This window comes from Hydra vulgaris, chromosome 03, assembly GCF_038396675.1.
Source record: "Hydra vulgaris chromosome 03, alternate assembly HydraT2T_AEP".
In the NCBI taxonomy this organism is placed as follows: domain Eukaryota; kingdom Metazoa; phylum Cnidaria; class Hydrozoa; order Anthoathecata; family Hydridae; genus Hydra; species Hydra vulgaris.
Window position 1 is genome coordinate 10,648,219 of NC_088922.1, and position 25,423 is coordinate 10,673,641.

The 25,423-nt window shown below is 27.4% G+C and overlaps 1 protein-coding gene across 1 annotated transcript in view; it reads left to right on the forward strand.

The window, feature by feature from the left end:
• The window catches only part of LOC100197503 (ES1 protein homolog, mitochondrial), a 34,945-nt gene extending 15,805 nt beyond the window's left edge, over nucleotides 1–19,140 (forward strand). Inside the window, exon 8 of the mRNA XM_065792314.1 lies at nucleotides 18,871–19,140. Within this exon, the coding sequence (XP_065648386.1) occupies nucleotides 18,871–18,993 (123 nt within the window). The 3' untranslated portion in view covers nucleotides 18,994–19,140. The remainder of the gene's footprint in view (nucleotides 1–18,870) is intronic.
• The last annotated feature ends 6,283 nt before the right edge of the window (nucleotides 19,141–25,423 follow it).

The following is a 25,423-nucleotide window of genomic DNA, read 5'->3' on the forward strand; positions in this document are numbered from 1 at the left end:
TACCTTTTCTAAATTTCTGCCGGGTTTCAACGCAGTATAACTGAATTGGTGTTATCAGCATCATTTGAGAAGTTTACCACAATTGGTTTCATCCAATCTGCCACCATTATAACCATGTCACATTACAGTATTTTTGTCCAAAAAGGATTTCAGGCCCTCATTAACTAAAAGAATGTCAACAACTTTTGTCACAACATGCTCATACATGTGAAGTTCCGGAGGAGGGATGGTATCAAGAATAAATTTTCTAGGATCTTGCTTAAGCACACATGGGTTAATAACATTATTGAATAATTGCATAGTCTTATAAAGATATCCTGCATCTTGGTACAGATAATAATCTGAGCAACAACAATCATGTTTTCCACCATGACTCTATAATAAATTATTTTACTATTCTGAGATTTAATTTTTTAATAGCTACTTGTAAAAATTAATAAAATTAAGTAAAACCTCTTACTGATATGCCAAGAAGTACGCTTATGAGCTTTAGGTCAGAAGCCACAAAAAATTTGAGCTGATTTAAATTAAGTAATTTAGTAAGCATTCCAAGATTATGGTTGTTTTCATTGACGTTACGTGCCAAAGCCAGAATTGTCACCTTGTTCACTCCTGAGTCTTTCTCGTTTCTATTTTGCTCTTCTAACTTTGTTTCATCAAAAATATTCATTATAATCTGAAAATTAATCACAATTGAATAATAATTCTAATTTTATTTCTTTTATTAGAGTAATATAAAGTAGGTTAAGTTACTAAACCTTCAGTGAACCCTGTCCTCCGTCAATTCCAACTCTAACAATGCCTTTCATAGGATCTAATCCATGTAGAGAGCAGATTTTTTGAACAAGTCTGGTGAGATCTTCAATGTATACAACATCTTTCAACATTGAGTTTTCAAGTTCATCTTCCTTTTTATATAAAAAATTTTTTTTTTGTAACTGTAAAACTTATCTAGAGCATGAGACTGCTTCATAACCGTAGCAGTTGAATTCTATTCAACACCAAATTGTGAAATACTTTACTGTAAACAATGTGGTATATTAAATGTTATAGATTTTTTGAAAAAAAAATTAATGTACTGCTATTTAAGTTATGTTATAAAATATTTAGACACCTAAAAGACCAATATCTATTTGTAAATCTCTAAGAATATCACAAACAACATTTATAGGCAGATCATGATTTTTCTTGATATCAAATATTGTATCAGTAGAGACTACTTTATTTTTTTGGAGCTTTGGTTATAGTACTACAGGTAGGAGTGATCCTCCTAAAATTATAACAAAATATTGCAGAAAGTCATTATAAATAAATAAGAAAATAAATAAAAATCTACCAGTGGATAATTGTAATAAATTTTCATTCTTAACTAGAAACTTTAAAACAGTTGAGGTTATTTGCTCTGACATATTTTCATCCTTGGAAATAATAAGATTCTTAGCATTTGAACAGCTGATGTTCTCGTGCATGGGTGCCTTATGCCCTTTCCAACTAGTTGAAAACAATCTGTGCAGAATGAGTTTAATCTTTCAATGCAGAGATTTTCATTTGACTCAATGATACAATCTCTTAAGTTAAAAATCTTGTGGCTGTGCTTGTCTGATACCATACAACAAGTTGGGCATAAGCATTGATCCTCAGTTGGAGCAATCCTTCCTACCTTTATAAGTAACTCTCTTCCACTTTTCTAAACCTCTTTTAACATTTTTACAGGCTTTCCTTGCTGTGAACAAGATTGTTTGTATTTTTAGTGAAATATTTTAGAAAAAATTTAATAAATATAGTAAAATATTTATAAAATATGATAACCTTTTTGGCATAGAGAGCATTTTTGCAACGGCAACAAAGTCCAGTGGGAAATGCATTTATTTCAAAACTGAATCCTTTATGTGCATAGTCTCGAACGAGTGTCACCAATGATGGCATACTGCAAAGAGAGTGGTTGTCTGTTTTGTTACAGTAACAAAAACAAACTGAATCTCTGGACTCATGATTTTTTTTCCTTGAAAGATGAGCCATTTGATATGTAAATTTATCTATTTTTATTGTTATTTAAAATAAATGCTTGTTAATTAAAAATGTTATAAAAAGTAGTTAAAACTTTTACAAAATAAATAAAAAAAAGTTGTAAAATTTTTAACAATATTTCTAAACAAGTCATCAACCGCTTTAAGAGCTTTATTTGGGAAGCTATTTAAGGTATTATTATATATTAAGTTAACTACATTTTGAAGTCAAAAAAAATGAAATGTAATGTGGCTTTTTATGATTTTTGCAATAAAAGTAAGCTTAAATAGTAAAATTAATATATTTTTTTAAATGCTAGTTTCTGGATTTCAGAAAATACCAATTTTGGGCTAAGAAGGAACGCTTTGGATTTTATTTTCAATACATTCCAGCTCGTAAATATACATATTAATAGAATCTGAAGAAAAACCTCATGTCTTTTGAAATTCAAACTAAAACCCCTAGAATCAAGCAGTGTATTGAATGCAAAGGTTTTAGTGGCTGGTTTAATGGTTCTTTTGGAAAAACTGATTCAGAAATTAATCAGAAATTAATGCCGATATTTGCTTGCTCACTATCTGTTTGTTATTATTACTTACTGTAGCGTGGGGTAATTGAGTATTTCATGAGGTAATCGTGCACCCGTTAACACATTCATTTTAAAAGACATAATAAAACATTTAGTAATAATGTTTAGTTCATTTTCAAGCTTTAAATTCATAAAGTAACTTTAAGAAATTTTGTTAATTTTTAAGCTGTTAAGTTGTTAAGCTTTTTTGGTCATATATAAATATCCGATAACAAGTTAATTATATCATGGTGTAGGTGGATAGAGTTTTATAAAAACTATTAATTGGAAAGACTAAGGGTAAGCAATTGTAGTTGAATTTTGAGTTTTTCTCTAGTATACCATACATATATTGAAGTAAACTTGTACAAGTTTTCAAGTTTTATTTTTAGTTTTAGTTTTTTCATAAAGCATTGGTGTTTTAAGTAAGGTGGGGTAATTAAGCACTTTTATATGGGGCAAATTAGCACTTTTTGAATTAACTGGTTATTATTCTTAAAATATTTTTGACAATAAAATTAGTATTTAAAGATATAAATAATTTGAGTTTTTAGCTCATATTTATTTACTTTTTTATAACAGATTTGTATAAATGGTGAGAAACTACTTAAAATCAAGTCAAAAACAGTCAAAAATTGACTCAGATAAAATTTTAAAAGAGTTATTGAATTTGTTAATGATAGAGAACCTTGTAAGCGTGTGGCAAGGCTATTAAACATACCACACAGAACTTTTGTGTCATATTAGTGATTTACGCAACGTAGTGTAGTTGGTTGAAAGAGTTCGTTGCTCTCAGACAAGATGTCAATTGCACAATACATTACAACTTTTAGTGATTTTGGCTATGCATCTAATAAAATTCACTTAAAATTATTTATACAAAGTTTTCTTAACAAATCTGGAAGAGCCTGCCTATGTTTTAAAGAAAATTTGCCTGATGATGACTGGGTAAGATCATTTTTAGAGCGGCATAAAAGTCTTTTGTCTTATTTTATTATGTCAAAATAATTTAGAATTGTATTAGGTCAAAACAATTTACAAGATACTATAAAAAATGTTCTGCCACAAAACATAATAAACTATGACAAAACTAATCTTACTGATGACCGAAAATGGAAACAAATAATATTCCGGAAAGGTACTAAACATGCTGAAAGAGTTATAAATACAAAGTAATCAGTGTCTATAATGTTTGCAGGTACTTCTGATGGTGTATTTCTTCCTCCATACTCAGTGTATAAAGCTGAAAAGCTGAATGCCTGATGGACACTTGAATACTTGTAGGCCCAGTTGGTGCACGTTATAACCATGCAAAATCTGGTTGGTTTGATGGCTAATCTTTTAAAGATTGGATACAAACATTAATAATACCTTACTTCAGACATGTTGATAACAACACACCAAAACTTCTTATTGGTGATAATTTAGCATACCATTTATCTAATTATTTATCAAAATTTGTAAAGCTAACAACATTAGGATGGATTTCTTATCTCCTAATAGTATGAGTTTGCTGCAGCCTCTTGACCTTACAATTTATGGACCCATGAAATCAGCATGGAGAAAAGTAATTACTGTATGGAAAATTGGTGAAGGAAGATTTCATACATTCCTACCGAAAAATATTTTCCCATGATTACTCCTTAATCTCTTCACTAATATGAATCACATACAGGAGTTTGCTGTAAATGGGCTCAAAACATATGGTATCTACCCACTTAACAAAAAAATTATTGACTAGATTTTAAGGACAGACATATCTAAATCTTATCAGAACATAGTATCCCCATTAGTTCTTGAACGTCTTGCAGAACTTCGAGAAGCTTCTGCTAAAAAGCCTGGGGCAGTAATGCGTGGTAAAAAAATAAAGGTTTCACCAAGAAAAAGTGTTTGGGTGGAAGACGTTGCAACAGATTCATCTGTTTCTAAATCCTAATCAAAACACAAGCTAATCAAAATAAAAAATACCCAGTTTAATGACTCCTTAGATATAAAAAGAAAAAAAAGAAATGCTAAATTAAATTTAAATACTTTTAAGGAAATGATTGAATATGATATGCTTTTAAGCTCCAAAATTTATATAGAGCTACAAAAAGCTTCTGATAAAAAAATCTGATGGTATACAGAAAGGAAAAAGTAAAACGTTAAAAAAAAAAAGACATAAAAAAGTGATTCATATGATGACGATTATAACCTTGATGATTAACTTTTCCATCAAAAACAAGCACACATGCAAAAAAATGTTTGACAACTACTTAGATGAAAGCACCTATGAATTAGATTCTATTTGCTCTAAAGGAATATGTGATCCTGGAGTGGTTGCAACCTCTGAATACTTATTAGCAGAGGGTTTTTATGTTGTTGCAAAATTTGAATGAAAAAAGACATCATTTTGTATGCCAAGTTGTAAATACAGAAAAAGACAATTGGAATATTAAATACTTTAGACAAGATTTTGATGCTTCAATCCCAAAAATTGTCTTCTCCAAAGAACCACAAATTCTTGAATACTTTGTTACAGAAACAAATCAATCATTAAATCAATAACTTCCTTATTCCCTACATGAAAAAAAACAACATCTTTTTTGAAAGAATCTATTGGTGACTTTTATATGCGTTTACATTATATTAGTGCGTTTCATATATTTATATGTTTTTTTATATATCGTTATTTAAGTTCAAATAAAATATATATTTATATATATAAAATATATATATATATATGTTATATATATATATATTATATATATATATATATATATACATATGTATATACATATGTATATACATATGTATATACATATGTATATACATATATATATATATATATATATATATATATATATATATATATATATATATATATATATATATTTAAACTATGTTAGTGTATTCTAAAAATAGAGTGCTCAATGTTCTTAAAGAACAGAGTAGGTGTGCAAAATTTTTAAACTATTCAAATATTTAATTATTATACATCATTGTAAAGAGCTTTAAATCAGTATTACAATGGTGAAAATTTCATAAAAAACGAATGATTCTACTAAAAGTTATGCCCATTTAAGTGTCAAAAATTTATTATAAGGAATGCTTAAGAAAACTGCAACCAACTCAAAAAATTAGCATTCGGCTTACGGTAGTTTTAAAATAGAACTTCATCGTTTAGTTTGCAGCGCATTACTTTGCTTCTGTTATATTTTTATTCAACTTATAACAGAAAAAAATTAACGTTGTTTAAATAAAAAAATTATTTTTATTAACGAATTAAAAAAATTATAAATAATAATAAGATAAATCAATTTCTATATGATTAAAAATTTTATTCATAAATTTATTTATTTTATAACTTTTTTTTAAAGATATTACTAATTATATAACACTTTACATATATAAGCTTATATATTAAAACGCGTAGTCCATTTGTTGCATTATTATAAATGTACATAGCCTTCTAGAAGGTAAACAGTGAACTGAAGGAAAATAATAATCTCTTTAATTATATCTATTTTTTGCAAGCGAAAAATATGACTTGAGGAAAAAGTCGGCAAAGGATATGATTTATGCAATAGCATTAGTTTTGGGGAAAAAACAAGGCCTGTTTTCCCCACTGTACCATTGTTATTACTCAAGCCACATAAATTTTCGACTTAAGCCATGATAGATACTAAAAAGTACAATTAAAAAATTGTTTAATTATTTTGACAATTAGCGATAACATTTCATGTTAGTTATTATTTAAAGAGATGAAGACATGCATTTAGAAAAAGCGCATCAGAAGATCTTTTGTATATTGCCTTGATTAACATCGAATAATACGCCCACCTTAATAAATAAAAGATTTATTTGTTTTAAAATATACTTCGTAATATAAAATTTAAACTAAATTAATTGTTTTCCATATGCTTATTAATGTTTTTAACAGAATTCTGGCTATGAAAATAGCTTAGTTTTGAAGCAAATCTAGCATTGACATCCAAAGATAGAAAAAGTCGATCCTTCGAGAATATTAAAAAAAAAAAAATTAGACTTTTAAATAAATATATAGATCACCGTAGCAGAACCATTATTAATAGAGAAGGCATATGTCCTGAAATATAAATCATATATGTAATAAATATGTGATCACTGCATAATTTAATCTTATAAGTATAAATTAACCTCTTTCCTGACTTATTAAAGATCCATAGAAGCAATAGCCTAATTTTCAGTTTTCCTGCTCTGAGTTAAAACCTAGCAATGATAGATAAAATACATCAGATATTTAAAATAATTACTAAAAAAACCCATCAAAAATTAAGAGGAAAAAAGTTTTTTGTTTTAAGTTAAAAATAAATTAAAATAACTTAACTTCTGATGCATGACACATTATGCCATTAAAACAGAAATATTAATGGAACCAAACGATTTCTTTGATTTGTTGCCTGAAAAAGAAAAGATATGGTGTATAAAAATAATAATCAAAAAAACTGATTTCAATACTAATTGAGTTAAACTACTTAACACTAACATCTTGGTGTCCATGCATGCAAAAAGTCATCTTTCTAAGTTGAAACAGTATATCAAAAGCCAGGTTATTGGCTCAAAGCCAATAGTAAATGAGCTTTGGTTTCCCATAGCATGTTGCAACCAAGTCAACCCTGGTTGTTGAATGTCGGTAACTATCCGACTACCTAAAATAAGAACCGATACATAAAAATAATCAATGAAAGAATTAAAAATCTTTTCATAATCTTATCAACAACAGCAAAGAGGGTGAGGAGGCTTAATATACACATTAGACATTGAAAAAGTATTGCTAACCAATACACTTACCTAATATCTGTAAATGAAAACTATTAATGCAAGTATATAAACCATATTATGATTTATAATAACACATACCTTATTATAATCAATTTGTCACATCATTTTTTTATGATATTACCATATTACAACTGATGATGTCTGCAGATAGTTGGTATTTGCTCATTTCATACTCGACAGCATCATCATTCTCATTTTCATTTGGTTTCCAATAAGAAACTATGTATCAGGCTTGGCCAGGAAGGCGTGCGATTTCACGTCATAATATGACTACGCAAATACTATTTGATTTTACTTAACTTGACCACGGCTGTTAATAAGTTTTAAAAATTTGTATGCGTTTTAAAAACGCGCCATAAAAATCTTAACTCAACTATAAAGAAACTAAAAAAAAATGTTTAAGAAGCGAATAAATTTTCGTCAAAAAAATAAAGAAAAACAAAATAAAAATAACTTGCATAAAACTAAAATAGCAAAAATAAAATTAAAACTTGACTAAAAAAAATAATAAACTATAACGATAAGATTATCTAAATTACGTTTAGAATAAATAACTTTGAATCGTTTATCTTTACTTATGTTTTTATAATTTCATATTATGCAAAACCCTTTTTAAATAAAGTAACAACTTACGACAGACAATTGTTTAATAAACGCGTACATTTAAAAGTTTAAAAAAAGATTCTTAACAATTCTTCGCACAAAAAGTAAAAAAAGTAAAAATAATTAAATCGTTTATTTGAAAAATTGTCATAATTTTTTTTTATTTAAAAACATTTATAATAAAAAATAAATACTTAAGTAAATATAAAAAATGTGATTTGTTACTTTATTTAAATGCGTTTCAATAATATAAAAACGCAAGTAAAGATCAAAGTTATTTAATTCAAACGGCTTTCAATAAAGTTAGTCTTTTTTTCTTCTTCTCAGTAAAAACTTTAATGATTCTAATATAAAGTTTACTAAAGAGACCTTTGCTGTTTAAAGTCGTCGCTTATAAAAATTTTTTTTTTTCAATTTTTACGTTTGTTTTACTTATTAAAAAAATCTTATATAATTAAATAATATAAATAAAAAATTATACAACTTTCAATGATACTTTAATTACAATCATTAGCTACTTTATTTAAAAGCGTTTTGCTAATAAAAAAACGTTAGTAAAGATAAACTTATCGAAATTATTTATTTTCGACGTAATTAAAAACTAATTACTTCAGCGCATTTGTTTAAAACCGTGCTTAAATCATCAAAACAAAATATTATTTGCGTGGTCATATAAAAACTTGAAATCGCACGCCTTCCTGGCCAAGCCTGATGTATATACCACTGTTCTTCTTTTTAATGCTAAGAAGTCTGCCAAAATATACATCTTGGCTGTTAGTGGCTTTATCAAACCTCAAGTGGCAAATAGAATTTCCAATAGCAGCTCCAATAAGAATTTCTTCAATATTAGAAGCCTCATTATTTTCTAAGTCAGGAAATATTTATATTATATATTTAGGCATATAATTTTTTTAAATTTTTTCTATTTTCCTATGTTCTTTGTCCTTTTTGTTTTGAATTTTGTCAGCCATACGCTTTATAAGTACTGACATCATTTCTTTATAACTTTGTGCATTTGCAAATTGAGTTTTTCTGGCATTAGAAATAGCCCATAATATTAATTTGTTTTGAATATTAGTAGGCTTTTTAGAGAGTAGAGTTGTTGTTTTATTTTTACAAGCACAAAGTTTTGAAAGAAAAAAAAGCGTGGCATTTGGAGCTTTTTGCTTTGCAGCACTAAACATGCCCATAAGTTCTTCTGAGTCAATGTTGTGAAGCCTTGCTGATTTAGTCTGGTTCATAATTTAATCATTAGAATTCATGTTGAACTGACGCTTGTACTGCCTGTCAATGACACTAACAACAGCTTTTAGACATTCAGCTAATGTTTTACTTATTTCATCAGTTACTGGGCAAAAGCTGATTATTGAATCAAAAACAGGATCTTTAATAATATTTCCAAAAAAATCAGTTTTTTATTTAATTAGATTAAGAGGTTCCTTGCTGCTTTCAATAAGAGTGTTCCGAACATTTTTGACTATCTGAATGCCAGATATGTAGTCAAGTCCCTGACCTGGTGTGATATAAAATTTTGTTATCCAAGGACCAGTCAGTAGCTTTCCAATTAAAGCTCGGGCACATAACTCACGGAAACCTGAAACAAAAAATTTATAAACAAACCATAGTATTAGTCTCTAATAATCTATAATCCCCTAACTATTGCTGCAAGTATCATTACTATTGGTTTTAAAAGTTTATCCCATAGCCTTTAATGTTGTACCCCTTCCTATCAATTTAAGATCTAAATGTGTCCAAGAATGGAAACAATCATATAAAAGATTCACCTGTTTCAGATGTAAAATCTTGAAACAAACTATATGTCAGACCTCCACATAACGCTAAGCCAGAAAACAGAAATGTCTTCAATATTTCATAGTGATGAATCAAAATACCACATGTGTGAAAAAGAATGTGTATTCTGTTCCCTCTGCAGCGTGGTAGCAGTCCTCTGGACAGCTTGTGTTGGTCCAAAACGGATATAAAACCCTTTGGGTCACCTTTAAATAACATAAAGTAATTATTTTAAAGAGCATAAGGAGCATGTGAAATAAGAAACATTTATATGCTAATAAAAAAGATATTTTAGATTTATATATCTTATTTCACAAAATTACGTTGTATTAAAGTAAAAAAGTAGGATTAAGATTTTACATGTACCTTTTGCATACTTGTAGCGAAGTTTGTTTAGCTGTAAAACAATATCTGCTGCAATGCAGTCTCTGCCAAAAAGTTTTCCTTTAGAGGTCTCAAATGCTTTGAGTAAAAATTTGCACAAACTGTTCATTGTGTCCAAGGGGTGAAGGTGACAGTTTAGTTAATTTAATGATTTCTGCCAAAAAAGGTTTAACTTAGTAACTGTTGCATAATTTGTTGCTACTCTGTCACTCATTGTGTTAGTTATGTTTACAATAATAGTACTTCGCACATCAGCAAATTGTAGCTGGTAGAAGTCACTATATAACTTGGCAAGATTATCAACAGATTTTGTAATGAGACTCTGATAGTCGTAAGCTGTACCTCCAGGAAGTTGATCAATAGCTACAACCATGCATACTGATTCTGTTGTTAAGTGCATAACATTTACATGAACACCCTCCTGTGTTGCTGCATCAAAACCATGTGTCAGATTTTTTGTTGAGAAATCTATTTCAGCGGTCAGTAAGTCTGATATTACACCTAGCTCATGCATCATTTGTTCCACAGTTGTGCGATGCAAAATGTGACTAAATCGATAGCCAGTGTCTTCTCCAAGTTTACTGAGCAGAGTTGGAACACTATGTGTAGGAACTTGGCACACAAGCATGTCATATATAAGTGCTCTAATATCTGCTGAGTAGCATTTTTCATTTTTGGTGTTTTGTGTTATTTGTTGCATTTGCTTCTCTTTTTCCTGTAAAATCAGTATGTCATTTTGCAGTACTAGAATTTCAGAATTTTAGTCAGCAAGTTGTTGGCTTGACATAGCGTTTTGATAAGATAAGTTGCTTTGGATAAATGTCAACTGCTGTTTTAAAATAAAAATGTGATTTTGAAGTTTCTTTAACTGTAAATTCAAATACTTTTCCTTTAACTTTTTACGAAGATTAAGGATTGTCTTTTCTTTGCGAGCAATAACCTGATTTAGATATTTTAATTGGTATGGCCGGGCCTTTGCTTTTCTTTTAACACTTTTAGATCCTCTTTATGTTTTCGTTTTTTATTTGCCATTTCATTTGCCAAAATGGTTAACCTCTTTTGCAAAACTTTTTTCTTAGGACTTAACTGATCAGCTCTCAACCTGGGTAGTAGTGGTTCATGAGAAGAGCTTATCAAAGTGGGACCAGATAAAGAAGGAGTTAAGTGATTACTATTTGATACAGATAAAACACTGATGTGTTGAGAAGATAAAACAGAAGAACACGAAACAATGTTACTTGAGCTTGTGGTTGAATGCAATGGTTGTGGCATAGCAGATATTGATTTTTGGTATGCAAAGAGCATGTTGCAGATATTAATAAATTGTTTAGAATCCCTTGAAAAATTATGTGCATAGAATTTGGATCTATTTACTAGTTGCACAATCTGACTACTACATATTTTGAAATTAAATTTTTTTTTTACTATTTCAACAGTTATTTTCAATGATTCATTGTTGGATATAAATATATTTAATATATGTCCATTTCTACAATAATATTAAAATGAGTTGGCATTGTAAAGCTACAAGCTAAATAATTTTTGGCTTCACCATAAAATAGATGATTCTTTTTAGGTCCCATATGAATCAGCTTTTATCATTGTTACACTTTTTTTTAAAAAAAAAGCTTTATTACATGCAACAGAAAAAAAAATCACTTGAATCTTATAAATATATAGAATAAATATTTAGCATAGTTTTTTTTGTGTGTGTGTAAACCATGTTTTGAATACTTTAAAAAATCACTAATATTTTTAATAAAGTTTCATTCTTCTAAAAAAACAACTTTTTAATGAATAAAAAAGTTCAAATATACAAAATGCTCATAATCGTAAATCCCCCTCCCCCCACAACCTCTACAACAGAAGAATATTTGGTGCCTTTACTGCGTGGTGCCTTTTCATGCCTTCAATGTTAATTCACTTCCAGAACAAGAACGAAGTTTTCAGTAGCAATGAAATCGCTAAAAACGTTAGTAACTGCAAAAAAAAAAAAAAAAAATTGCAATAAACTTACAACACTCTACTTTTAAATTATTATCAAAGTCAATATAAAATTCTAAAAAAAAAAACACGAAAAATCCATCCTTATGACACCTACTTCGAGCAGGCGGTGAAAAAATGGTCACAGATTTTATCTTTAAAATCAGTGCCGTAAATCGCAGATACGCACGTACCTAAACAGAGCAATAGTAAATTAGTAAACTTATCTAATTTAAATTATTATTATATTATTATTTAAATTAAATTATGTATATATATATATATCTATATATAGACACACACACACACACACACACACACACACACACACACACACACTCATATATATATATATATATATATATATATATATATATATATATATATATATATATATATATATATATATATATATAGTATATATATATATATATATATATATACATATATATATATATATATATATATATATATACACATACATACATATATATATATATATATATATATATATATATATATATATATATATATATATATATATATATATATATATATATATATATATATATATACACGTATAGAGGCCTTTTGATGAAGCAGGAGCGATTGCTCTGCGCACATGAAACACGCCTGTAAACGACCTTCTGAGCGCGACAAACACTGCTCGCTAGTTTAGATATGAGAGTAAAAAATAGCGCTAGTCTCACTGTGACCGTCTGGTTTGAAGTCTTCCCACACCCAATTTTTTTTTTGTTTTTAAGAAATAAAACAGTAGTTAGATTAAGTAAGGGTATTGAGAACCTCCATAGAAATGGTTAAAATAAAGTTTTTACACATTTTGATTTTTGATTAAAAGGGGAGGGGCGGTACATAGGTAATATTATTGAAATTCATGTTTCACATAATTTTAGGAAAAAATAAAATCTATCACATGCCCTAACCTAATTTTGCTCTATACTTGTGTATACTTATATTATAAATGCATTAAAAAGTGTTTGAACATATATTCTCCAACAGATAACATAGCAAAAAAGTGAAGGTAAAAAACAATAACAAAATATAATAAATGGATTTAATGTTAACAAATATCGACTAAACTTAGGAATTACATAAATAGTATTAAATTTTATGCAATATGAACTTTCCATGTTATATTTAAAGAAATATTTTCAAAATAATGATTAATATATTCCATTAAATTAGTGTAAGTCGTCTTAAATTCAATAACAACAGATTCCATATCACCAATAATTTTTTTCCAAAGGTAGCTTGCTTTACTCCTTTAAACTTTCTTAAACATTCAATAACTGGAAGTAAATCAAATTTTCCTTGATCAGCAATATTTTAAGCAAGAATATCTAAAAGTCGGTTGGCATTATTGCCATCAAACCCAATGCCATGGTAACTTCTAAAAAATATATAGTTTGAATTTACGATTGTTTAAAGGCAGGTCATAGTTTTGATAAAAGTTTTCCAAAAGTTGTAACTATTCCAATTAATATATTAATTGGAATAGTTACAACTTTTGGAAACTCAGGTACTGGATCTAAATTTTCTATAATTGTGTCCGGATCTTCTTAAAGGTATTTAACTCTTTGATTAATTACATTTTTATAATCACCCATCTTTGATTTTGGTTTTCCAGCTTCTACGTATTTACTGTATTGATAATCAAGAGAATCAAGAGTTCGTTTTACTCCACAATCCAAAAGACTCTCCTTCACACCACAAACAATTATATTTTCCAGCATGGCTTGTAATGACAAACATTAAGTTTGCACACTTTAAATAGAATGCAACAGAATGCTTAATATTTTGAAGATTAAGAGGATCAACTAGTTTCCTAAGAATTCCATTCTGTTTGGATATTCCTTCTACAATAGCAACAATAAAAAAACGCTTCACTCCAGCATCACCAAGGTTAGGTTGGTTGCTAGTTTCATCATGCGGATTATAAACATTCATTGTGACTTTTAAAAAACCTTGACCAGAATCCACAGCAACTCTTATAATTGTAGAAAGAGGGTCAATATTTCTTTTAGTGATTATAACATGTATAAATTCATCAATATCCTTTATATGAACCATTGATTTATTTACTATATCACCAGCTTCAAAAAAAAAATTTTCTTTGTATAAAAAATATTCATTCATTTCAGCTTTTAAAGTTTCTAATTTTTTAAATATATTTCCTTCAATACTACTTTGAAACCCAAGATTCTTTCTAAATATAGAACACATTTTTTTGGTTTTACACTGGGATAGTTCTAAACATTTTACAAGCTCCATAATTGTTCCAAAAGACACTTGATTTAAACTTGCACGATCACTTTTTTGTCTGTAGTTCCAGCTACAATACTCAATGGTTTCCCATGAGTAGCAATTGTAAATTTTTCACATTTAAAAATATTTTCATTTTGCATTTCAGTTTTTAGGGTACTAAGCAACACGTTTTAGGATACTAAGCAAAACGTTCTGCAATTGCTGATCCCAATGCATATGCTGCATTAACTAAATTTTTTACAGCATGAACATCTCCACAAAAGTGAATAATTCCTGGCTTAACAATTCCACAACATTTCCACAACATATAAAACACATCCTTTCATTTTTATCTTTACTTAACTCAGAAGTAATAATTTTGTTATCTTTTAATATTTCTAAAATATCTGAAGTTCTTCTGATAACTTGACGGTTTATCTAAACAAAAAAAAATTCCTCAATTCAGAGGTTACTTTTTATGGTTTAGAGCAAAACTGAATTTCAATGACCTTGTAAATTATAAAAGAATACTTAAATCCATTATTCTATTTATATAAAACTATACAAACTAGTAATATAAATAGTATAACACTGTTTAGAAAACAAGCTGCCGAAATAATTTTTCTTTCAAATTTATGGAGGATCATTGAGACAGTTCTTTCTTACAAATTTACAAAATTAATAAAAAACAAAACAAATTTAAGTAATTTAACACTTAATCATAAATATAATCTTTAATTCAGTTTAATTACTAACCTGAGAAATTTCGCTTAGCCACTTATTAAGGTATTTAGTATCATTTTTTTCTAAACAATTAAGGTTTTTATAACAATTATTACAAAAAACTTTAGGATGGTTAACTAAACTCTAATTATAGCTAACCAAAATACAAGTTGTTGTTTTTTTTTCAATAACTTTGGTTATTTTATGAATCTTTAATGACTTTTTACCAAAGGCTTTAAAACAAACAGCACATATATTGCCGACTTCCATTTAATCACACTTTAAGTCGTTGTGCACCAGAGAATGTGTAAAAACAAAAACCGCCAACAAATTAAAGTTATTTGTTGAAAATGGCGGACAATTAATATAACTTAAAAGTATTAATTTTATTTTTTGATTTTCATGCATTTTTCCACTCATTGGAGGTTTCAAGTTACGTCAGTATATAAGTTATTTATATATTTTATTTGTATAAGTATATATATATATATATATATATATATATATATATATATATATATATATATATATATATATATATATATATATATATACATACATATATATACATACTTACTAATATATATTATATTAGTATAAATCAATTATTTATTATTCTATATGTGTAACTAAGTATATATAAAATAAAATATGATGTGGGGAGATTTCAAACCTGGGGTTACTGTGGTTCACAATGGTCTGGAGAACTTGCGAGGGAGAAAGTTATTAGTTGATTTTATAAAAAATATTTTTATTAAATTTTTTTGCTGAAGCAAAAATATATTTAAACAGTAGAGTTCTCTTTGTTAAATAAAGTTATATTCGTAATAAAGTACGTCACCCATAGTTTATGCGTGACGTTTTCAATTTTAATTTATGCAGTATAAGTTTTAATTAAAAATTATTTATTTCTTCTATTTGAAAGCTAAACCAGCATGTTTGTTTTTTTTTAATTTCAGTTGAACTTTATCATATTATCCGCTTAATAGTACCCTGGTTAAGTTGAACCATTCCATGAAATGTAACACTTCAATAAAAATTCAAAACTTAAATGTTAAAAAATTAAATATCTAGCGTGATATATTTCTAAACATTTATCGCAATATTTATAAATATCTTATAAATAAAAGACTAGCGTAAAAAGTTTATCAAATAAATCTTCACTTAAACTTTCAATTTCGTACAGGTTCGATCACATTCTATTAATTAATGACTATTATATTTAAAATTTAAAAACATAAAGACGTTGGAATATTAAATATTTTTTGTCATTTATAAGTTAATAAACTAAATACTTTCACAGGTATCTTCCAATCGGTTAAGCTTATATTAAAGTCTCTTTATTTAAAATGTAAAGCTAAACGCAACTAAAAATAATAAAAAAAAAAGTTTCAATAAATAATACCTAAACAAATATATTTGTTATATAACTTTGAATTGAAACATTTTGAAGCATACTCACAAACAACAAAAGAAAAAATGTAACAAAACATTCACAAACTTCACAAACGCAAAATTTCACAAACACAAAATATTACATCAAAACATTCACCAAACTTCATAAACCCATTTCTCAAAATATACGTCAGTATATAAGTTATTTATATATTTTATTTGTATAAGTATATATATATATATATATATATATATATATATATATATATATATATATATATATATATATATATATATATATATATATATATATATATATATATATATATATATATATATATATATATACTTACTAATGTATTTTATATTAGTATAAGTCAATTATATATTTATTAAGTACACACTAAAAAAAAAAGGTAGACATTTCTACTTTAGGGTAGGATATGTGATATACCCTTAGTAAGGTATAATTTTCTACCTTTTAGGGTAGAAAATTATATTAAAAACAATTATTTGTCATACAATTTTCTAACTTAAAGGTATAATTTTCTACCTTATAAGCTAAAAAATTACACCTTACTAAGGGTATATCACATATCGTACCTTAACTAAAAATTTCTACCTTTATTTTTTAGTGTGTATATAATCAAGTATATAAAATATTATTCACTTGATAATAGTTAAATTCGAATGCAGTTTTCTATTTTGTACAAACAATAAATGAAAAGTTATGAAGTCATTACTGCCAACGGATAGAACGGAATATTCAAAACGTTTCATCCGAATGAGAATAGAAAATTTAAATTAAAAAGTTAAAACTTAATTGAATTTTGAAAAATAAAACTTTTTAATCTACAAGATTTTAAAACGTAAGTTTCTTATGCTATATAGTTTTCAATTTTTCATACATCTATTGTAAATAAAAGAAATATTCTTAATCTTTTTTTTTTTAATTATTTTTAACTATTATCTTAAATTAAAAAAGTTTCTGTTGTTTAGAATGTCCGCAATCAAGCATGTGAGTTTAACTCCAATAGGAAACTAAGTTATATAGTCAACTTTTAGTAAATGGCGATATTTCATTGTTTTTATTTAATATCAAAGCTGCAGTAACATATTTTTTCCGGCAGATAGACAAATGCATTAACTAAAAATCAAAGTTTTTTTGTCTGATTCCCCGGACTTCAGATGAAAAAAATTCAAACAAAAAATCGTCCAACCTTTTCCTTGTACGCACTGGTACGCTTTTGAGTGACCCCTACCCATACTTGCGTACGTAATTTCTGGATGGCCCCAAGAACAACCAATTTCCAACTCTGAATATCGCTCTCGAAGACTTGATGCCGAGCGCGAAGTATCGCGCTGGGCGATTTTATTCATCACATGTACTGCATATATATGTATATGTATATATATATATATATATATATATATATATATATATATATATATATATATATATATATATATATATATATATATATATATATATATATATATATATATATATATATATATATATATTCAATAATTTTAATCAAAAAAATAATCAGGTGCTCGTTTACCCCAAATTGTGGGCTAAATGCACCTGAATATTTTGTAACAAAATCTTAGCTCTTTATTTTTTCTTAAATCCAACATTCCTTTAAGAAAAATGTAATGTAGTACTAAAAGAACATATCTCTCTTTTTAATTTTCTACAAGTTTTATTTTTATTTTGAAAAAAGCTACAAAAATAGTGCTTAATTACCCCACGCTACGGTATATAAGTATACCATAATCGCTTGGTAATGATATAAAGATATATAAGTATATATTACAGTAATCGCTTGGGGGTTGTCCATAAATTACGTTGCGCTCTATGGGGGGGGGGGGGGTAGTTGTTTTGTGACGGCTCATACAAAACTTGCTACTAAAGTGTTACGATTTTGTGACGGGGGGGGGGGGGTCGATAAACGGTCAAAAATTGCGTGACGTTATTTATGGATGACCCTTGGTACTTAAATCAATATATGTAACTATATATTACTATTATCACTTGGTACTGAAATCAATTCCAATATGTCAACAAAAAACTAGCAATACATCTTTCTCCGAACATCTTTTAAAGTTTTTGTATTAAATTATTCGTTTTATAACTTAAATTATTATTAATATTTCTAGTTCTGTAAACTATAACATTAAACTAAAATAATTAAACAAGACAATTAAGTATAGTCAGTAAAAGGATTTCACGTACATGGATTAAATACTTATATATTTTTTAACCTGTACCATAAGTTTTTTATTTTTATTTAATTGATTATAGCAAATATTGTTTTTCTGTATGTGTTATTTAAATATTGTAGGAATGCCACGTAGATAAAGTTAACAAATTGGTGACGACACCAGCATTTATGTGTAATGCTAAACTCTATGAAGTGCATGATGGTATAGGGGAAATGGTAAAAGCTGTGTTACAACTTATTTAACAGCTTTTGATAGAAATGAAAATGTATGTTTTTAAAATTGTAAAACAGCTGAGTAATGCGTAAATCTTTATTGTACCTAATATTTATATTAAAAATTACTTTGTGTATTTTAACATAATTATATTATAATATCTCTTACCTGCTCTATACACCTCTGATTTTTCTCTCTTTATGTGTGCAAATTAATATATATATATATATATATATATATATATATATATATATATATATATATATATATATATATATATATATATATATATATATATATATATATATAAATTAGTAAAAACACTTATCTAATTTTTATTTTTAAGTGGCTATTAGTTAACATAAAATCAGAATATTTGATAGAAATAATGCCACCATTTATATTTTAAAAATCTAAAATATTCTTGTAGGTTGCTGTTTCTGACAACATTTTGATAGCTAATATTAATATTAAACTTAATTTAAGTGATTATAACAAAGCCTTTGTTGATCAAAGTGCCATGTTTAATAATCTACTCCTTATCTAGCTTTGTGAAAACAAAATAAAGGGATCATCAAATTTTGGTTTCAATAAATAAAATTATTAAAATGTAAAATGTTTGTGCTACATTTTTGCGAATTTAAAAATTTACTTCTATCAAAGTATGACTTACATTCTTGACTTATAGATGGAACCACTATTTCATGTAAATTATTGTTAATTTAACAGCCTAAAAGAAGGGAATTTGAATTATTATTAGAGTTCATTGATTCTTCTACTTAACCATATGAAAAATTGAAAGATTAATGAAAAAAAACATAACTTTTTAACGCATTTCCATTTTATGAACTTTAGTTGATTACTATTTCCAGGTTTTTTTTGTGAAAAAAACAGTTAAAAGAATCTGTAGTAAAATTTGTAAGAATCAAGCTTGTAGTTGAACAATCCAGGCAAAATACCTTTAAAAAATTAAATCTTTATTTTTATTGCCTTGAAAACTTGTCTTCAATAAAGAATTATACTTTCAATTTTATTTGAAGTTAAAATTTCAGAAACGCAAAATCAAAACAAAGAACGTCATAAAATACGTGAAGAAACACACACGCGCGCACACATATATATATGTTTATGAATCGGTGAATGTTAAAAGGGCGGAAGTCCAACAATGTGAACTTTTCGGAAACTAAAAAAAACGGCGCTATTTCCTCAGTAAATTTTTGTTAATGGTTTAACAATTATTTTTTGAAGGGGATAATGTTTTTCATCTTAAAAGCGAACATATATTTTTTTATATTTATTTTTAAAGAACCTATAAACCAATTAACACTGTGGACTTGAGCCCTTTTAACATTCAACAAATAATTACTGCTTATTTTATTATGATTTTAATTTTGGGTTATAGAAATAATGTCACAAACTGCAATTAATCTTCATAAAATGTATATTTATGAATTGTTTATACATTTTAACAAAAATTATAAAGAAAAAAAGGTCGATTACAGAAATTATATCAGCTATGCTTAATAATTTTCTCCTAACATCTTCTGCTTTCTCCATCGTTGCTTTCTACTGTAGGCCATTACAATAGTCAATATGATCATGTTGATATACTTAATACACTTTCTTAAATCATTCAATTTAGCAGATTTTTTTTGAATCTTTCCGTTTCGGTAAAGAAGCTGTTCTGGCAGGTCACTTTGTTTTGAGTATTCTTATCATCATAAAAGTATGTTGACAATACCATAGATAATTTCATTGGCTTTACATTGACCTATGTTGTCATAATCGTATTAAAAATAGTGAAATTTGTTTATACTGAGTTTGTTGGTTTCTGGGTTTACCCATTGTTTCGATTGAGGTAACGTTTCTTTTATAGTGAACTGGCCACCAACTTTTAACATCGTAAACTAAAGATGAACTCTCCACATTAACCAATAAAAACTTTCTTTGATTACTACATTTTAATATAATTCTTTTATTTCTTGAACGCTGTACACTCTGTCATATATTCTTAACTCTCTTTTAATAATCGAAAAGTCACGGTCACAGGGCAAAAAGCTGTGTTCTCTGATGATTGGGTAAATTGATTGACCTTTTTAATCCACTTATTGTCAGTGAGCGCCATAAAAAGTTTTGAAAAGCAATGGCTTTTATTTTGCCCTTCGCAATTATCGGCATTAAAGTTGAGTTCATCATTAAGGACAGGTAGACAGGTAGTGCAAAAGAAAGGAGCAAGTTTCATTTGGAGATTTTCTAGCCTGCTCTCGTGATAAAGGTAGAGTGTTTAAACGTTTCTCTTCACATCATGAATAGAAAATACACTAACTGTCAACTGCCTTAGGTAAAATAACTTTTGCACAGGTATTTTGGGCATTGAAATGTTTTGCACATAATCTACGGTTAGGGACAAAAGATTTACATTTTTTTCCCTTCCTAGCGCCCTGTACATCTTATTTTTTGGCTTTGTAAAATTTGCGCGTCTGTTATGTACTGCCAGCTAAGTTACCGCTGTTTGCTCAGCAACTTCATTAAGGTGAGGTGGTTTTATCTTTAGCTTTTACTCTTCGCATATGCAACAGGTGTCGACTTGATGTTGCACGAAACGTAAAGGAAAGTGCTCATTGTAGCAGTTATAATAGGACTTGTAACTGAACTTTACCCCTTCATTTTTTTTCATGAATAGTTCCATACACTAATTTCACGTTCAAATCTTTACTCAAAAAATCCTTTCCTTTCCGCCATAGTGGATCAGCTTTTTAGGAAAGGAGTCAATGTGAGCGTATACCTTAGCTAGTATATCATGACTGGTAATGTAGCTCATACGTACTCCTCTCAAATCTTTAACTGCTTTTCTATCTATTTTTAAACCCCTTACTCTTCGAACCCTTTTTTCTGATACAGAAAATATTGATAAAAATGCCACAATACATCTGTACTTGTTCATCTCAATCAAAACATGATACTTAAATTCCTTTTTGTTTCAGCCGTTACTTTTTCGTACTCTTTTTCGTACGGTATCTTTATTGGCGTCACAACTTTTTTCCTTGCAATCTCTTAAACCAGTCCTCTTCCTCACAATATTCGTAACATCTATCAAACCGCGTAAAAATAAATACTGCTCATCTTTTGTATTAGACTGGCTGCAGAAATTTATAAATGCATCATCGAGGTTGTCTTTGCAAATAGATTCAAAACACTTTCTTGAACAACTGAAAAAAAAATACTATGCTGTAATTTTACTTTATAAAAAAAATCATAGGTAGCCTAGTCTAGGAAACAAAATAGAGTTTAAGTTAAAATATGATAAGTAATTGTAGACTACCTAAAAATTACATGCTTATGTTTTTGGCCTACAAATATTTACAATCTAAACAAGCAATCAACAACCTAGGTCTACAGATCAACTATAAAATACAGAGCCTAAATCTGACCAAATTTTAGACAAATTGTTACAATTTGGCTTAGAACTATTATTAAATGAAGAATTATTGTGTATTATCTTTTACCTGCATGGATCTCCGATAGACATCAGCTTTTTGTCCCCTGTGGTTTTCATATGCCACACCAGTAAGCCTAAATTTCTTAATCTTGTTTCTTTTATAATCATCTAGGTTTCTTATCTTTTTTTTATAACTTGTATGATCAAACTCACTACCACTATCACCCACTTAAAAAACCAATTAATCAATTTAAATCACCAATAAAATGATCAAACGTAATAAATCAACTTTATTTACCACGCTGTTGTACAATCAAAACAGCAAGGTGAGTTTACGTTTGGTCCGCTGACTTCAGCGCAAAGTTTCTTGTTTTTTGTTAAAAGGGCTGAAGTCCGGACTTCAGCCAAATTTAACAAAAAACCAAAACTTTTAGACACTGTAGAGGCTTGAAAAAACTTTTGACAGACACCTTTTTAAGACAAAATGATGGAGCTATCCTTTTAAATATACAAACTTGTGAAAAAGTCAATTTCGTAAAATATGTGACTTCCGCCCTTTTAACATTCACCGATTCATAAATATATGCACACATAATTTCTATATACAAATCCTTAGTACCTATCCTTCAAGAAAACAAATAAGTACTTGTTTTTAAAAGAGGAAAGGCTTGCCATTTCCACCTTAAGACTTTTAAAAAACAGTTTTTTTTCTATAAAAATAAACGTTGAAGTTTTTAAACGCTAAGAGCTAAAAGTTTATATATAAATGTTACATTCCATTCCATTTGATTCCTCGCCCCTTTTTTAATATATACGGAAAGTTTTATAAAAATTTGATGTGTTTTGGTACTAAGGAATCCTTACCTCCAAAAGTTTCGTTTTAAAAACATGTTCCCTCTTCAAGTTTTTTTTTATTAAAGGTGGTCTCAGACTATGGATAATATTTAAGTGAAGCCATTTAGTAAGTCATAGTACTTTCTATATATGGCTGGAAAGAGATTATGTTTTTAGCATCAATTAGTGTTTTTTGTTAAACGTCAAATATTTTTCGTTGAGTCGTAATCGCTAACTTGGAAAAAAAAGTTGAAAAAGTAGAAGTCATAGGAAAGTATTGTTATGTACCAGAAATTTTTAAGCACAATATATTAGAAGGAAAATAATAAAATCAATTGAAATATTTAATATGCATTAAAGTAAAATAAAAAGAAAATTTTTAAAAAGAACTAAGCGGGTGCAATTGCGTAGAAAATAGTTTAGTGTTTATTTTTTTATTTATTACATGTTACATGGTTTAATAACAATGTTACAAAATTTAGAGCCATATAAACCTAACAAGATGATGAAAATAAGGTTATTTGATTGAGACTAAATGAATATTTATATACTTTTTATGTTTTATTTTTAGAGTTTTATATTTTTATTTTATGAGCTTTATACTTTTATTTTATTAAAAATTTAGTTATAGAAAATAACTAGGGGGTGATTGCATAAATGATAGTTCATTGATTATTTTTATTGAGGATAAACTTTTTTACATGAGTTATGAAGGCATTTCTATTTGCACTTTTAGAAAATATTTTTTAGTTTCAACAGGAAGAGAGTTCCAACACTTCAAGGCACTTATTCATTTGCACGGCAGCTGTTCAAAACAAGTTAAGTAATATGTACATAAATATACATTTATCAAAGAATGCACGAGTTATGGTCTATAAACTAATTTTAATTTGATTATAAACTCATAGCAATAAAATTTTCTTTTAAAAATTGCGCTAAAATAAAATAAAAAAACATTAAAAAATGGCCGAAAACTATTTCAATATTAAAAATCTGTAACATACTATATGCAATCTAAAATAGATGTATTCCGACGTTCATTCGACGTTAGCGCGTAGTTAAAAAAATCGCCCAGCGCTTCCGACGTTGGCCCTTGTATGCGTACTAACTGAGAAATAAAAAAACTCAGTGATAAGTTTGCCACGAGTAATTATAATTAAATTACTTTAGCCTTAAAATAAACATAAAATATGAAAAAAAAACTTTTTAAATTTGACACATAAAAATTAAAAAGCATAGTACATATTTTTTGTCACTGGTAAAAAAACCCGGCTATTTTTGTTGCCATGTATCCTTATAAAACGTTGTTTGGTATAAAGCAAGTATTGGAATACATTGTATTTTTAAGTTGGGTTCAAATATAGCGTTGTTTGTGACACCAACAACATCAACTTTGTGGTAATATTCTTTAAATTAAAATGCTACTTTGTGATTATTATATTAGTAAAATTAGATTCAATAAAATAGAGATTTTATTTATTTTTTATTTTTTATTTTAACAAATGGGGCATTAGAATTTCGTCTCTAAATATCTCTTTATATAATTTAAAATTGCATATTATAGTATAAAAATATTTTATTATAATTTGAGTTTTTTTGTGTTATAATATAAATATAAATTGTACAATGTGTAATATAATTTAATAATGGTAATGTGTAGAATAATTTTTAATAAAAAATTTGTAAATAGTGTGTAATCTGGATCCACCTCTGACCTCTGCCGTTATGATGTGGGACAACAAAAACATTAATCCATTAACCAGTGGAACAACAAAAACCCACTTCAGAGTAATTGTTTCTTTAATTTATTATAAAAATTAAAACCATTAAACACTTGAAGCAAATATAAAAAATAACTTTTTTACTTTTATGAACAACACTAAAACAATTTAGTTTTAGTTTTTTACGGCTTTAAGTAGTTTATTTGTTTTCGAAACAAATAAGAATAAGTATTTCATTTTTATTAAAACACTTTTTTATTTGTCTAAAAATTCCTCAATATTTCAAAAACAATTGGCGCTTAAGTATGCGGATACTGGCAGGTACAAACTCGAGCAATTTTTAATTCTCTATCAAAGTTTCATCATTAGTAGAAAATTATTCTCTATTAAAAAATTATTCACTATCAAAGTTTCATTTTTGATAGAAAATTTATCTTTATCAAAAAAATAACCTCTATCAAAATT